Source organism: Myotis davidii, unplaced genomic scaffold (genome assembly GCF_000327345.1).
Source record: "Myotis davidii unplaced genomic scaffold, ASM32734v1 scaffold484, whole genome shotgun sequence".
Classification (NCBI taxonomy): domain Eukaryota; kingdom Metazoa; phylum Chordata; class Mammalia; order Chiroptera; family Vespertilionidae; genus Myotis; species Myotis davidii.
The window spans coordinates 546,539-548,844 of record NW_006295459.1 but is presented as its reverse complement, the minus strand read 5'-3'; the positions used below and the strand labels follow the sequence as shown (position 1 = coordinate 548,844).

Below are 2,306 nucleotides of genomic sequence, written 5' to 3'. Positions count from 1 at the left end.
TATGTCATTTACTGATATAGGAAACATAGTTGGAAAAGGGTTCTTATGAATATGTAGAGGTTGGAGTCTTTAAATATAAATATTACCGGACTTAATGTCTTGTGATACATTTAGATGGGCAGATGTGTCAGCTGGAGTTTGGGTAAAAACTATAAAGATCAAGAGAAGACGGGCTATAAATAAACATTTTTAAATAAAAATCATGCTCTATAGATAAAGGGAAATGGTTGTAAATCAAGCTCTGGAGATGAGATTTGGATGCACAAAGAGGGTACTTGAAAACAGGATACTGTCCCAGAGGGGATTATGGGGCTGTTGCTTGGGGATATGGAAGGTTGAGGCCATCTGAGTGTTTTCCATGTTAGGTACCTCAGAGTGGGGATGGATGCACAGTTTTTGAGAATGATAATTCTGGCAGGTCCTGCTCATCTTCTGGTTCAACATGAAGCCCATCAGCTTTGCTGGCTGCTTCCTGCAGATGTTCATCATGAATACATTCCTTCCCATGGAGTCCTCCACCTTTCTAGTCATGGCCTATGACCGCTATGTAGCTATCTGCCACCCACTTCGCTACCCATCCCTCATCACTGAACAGTTTATCATTAATGCAGCCATTTTCATTGTCTTGCGAAATTTTCTGGCCACACTGCCCACACCTGTTCTGGCTGCCAGGCTCAACTACTGTGCCAGCAATGTGGTGGAGAACTGCATCTGTGCCAACATCTCTGTGGCAAAGCTTTCCTGTGGGGATATTTACCTAAATAAACTCTACCAGTTTGTGAGTGTTTGGTGCCTACTGGGTTCTGATCTGGTACTCATCTTACTATCCTACTGCTTCATCCTGAGGGCTGTGATGCGTCTGCAGTCAGGAGGTGCAGCCACCAAGGCCTTGAGTACTTGTGGTTCCCACCTCATTCTTATACTATTCTTCTATACATTGCTGCTGGTTTTCATCTTCACAAACAAGGCAGGAAAGAAGGTGCCCTCAGAGGTACCCATTCTTCTCAATGTCTTGCATCACCTTATTCCACCAGCCCTGAACCCCATTGTTTATGGAGTGCGAACCCAGGAAATCAAGCAAGGAATTACCAAGCTACTGAAGTACCACTATTGAGAGGTGAGAGTCAAAGATCAGGGATTATGGAATTTGGGGCATATATTAGTGATGGTTTCATCTGAATTCCATAAGAAACAATATGATATCCATGCTGCTACCCTCATCTTGAACTTAAACCTTTCTCAAGCACTATTACAATATTTACCCTCACTGCCCCAATGGGATATGCTTCAGCCATATAAAAGAAGAAAATCTTGCCACTTGCAACAATACTGATGGACCTTGTAGGCGTTTTGTTAGGTAAATTAAGTCAGGGAAAGACTAACACTGTATGATCTCACTTACATGTGGAATCTAAAACGCAAAGCAAAACAAAACAAAACGTGAGCTCACAGATACAGAGAACAGATTACAAGGATGGTTGCCAGAGGCAGGGGTAGGAGGTGGGCAAAATAGGAAAGGGGGTCAAAAGATATTAACTTTGAATTTTTAAAAAATTAGACATGGGGATGTAATGCACAGCATGGTACTGTATTACATATATCATAGTTGATAAGAACATAGAGCTTAAAAGTTCTCATCATAAGAAAAACAACTGTAACCATATGTGATGATGGATTTAACCAGTCTTATTGTGGTGAATATTTGACAACATATACAATTATCTAATCATTATGTTATACACCTGAAACTAAAATAATTTTACATGTCAATTGTACTTCAATAAAAAATAAGGATGTGAATACATTATGGTGTTACCAAATATTTAGTCAACAGAAAGAAAACTTAAAATCCCTAAAGGACCAAGCTGAATTTGCCTCACCCCACCCTGCTCTATCCCAGATCTTTAAATCCCTGGTAAAGTATATCAAAAAAGGTAATTGTTTTAGCTCTCCTTTATTTACAGCTACCCCAACAATATTCACTGTCCATTTGCTCAGATCTGCCTCCTGTGGCATCCAGCCTAGGAGTAATGCAGATGCAATTATTCAATCAAGCAATATTTGAAGAGAATGCTTTAGTGTTGAGCATTATTCCAATGAAACCCAAAATATAACATCTCTGTGTTGTATCATTCCCTCTCTAGTAACATTATGATGATAGGGTCTGACCTTAAAACGCCAGCCTCTTCTTTTGTAGGTCTCTAGTTTGTAGGATTTAGTCCTTGCTTTGGTTCTGACCTGCGTTCTCATTCTATTATCCTACATTAACCTCCATGTCTCTGCTAGTTCTAGGATGATAGTCATCT

At 40.0% G+C, this 2,306-nt stretch overlaps 1 protein-coding gene across 1 annotated transcript; it reads left to right on the top strand.

Moving 5' to 3' along the window:
* Positions 1–223: 223 nt before the first annotated feature.
* Positions 224–1,114, top strand: LOC102753151 (olfactory receptor 56A4). The gene is made up of 2 exons (XM_006770081.1): positions 224–271; positions 419–1,114. The coding sequence occupies exons 1-2, from the start codon at positions 224–226 to the stop codon at positions 1,112–1,114; spliced, it is 744 nt and encodes a 247-aa protein (XP_006770144.1).
* The last annotated feature ends 1,192 nt before the right edge of the window (positions 1,115–2,306 follow it).

Bases quoted from the DNA above. Each gene is read 5' to 3' on its own strand.
- LOC102753151 (XM_006770081.1), top strand. From the start codon at position 224: ATGGTTGTAAATCAAGCTCTGGAGATGAGATTTGGATGCACAAAGAGG. The intron at 272-418 runs GTACTTGAAAAC...TAATTCTGGCAG, and splicing joins GATTTGGATGCACAAAGAGG to GTCCTGCTCATCTTCTGGTT.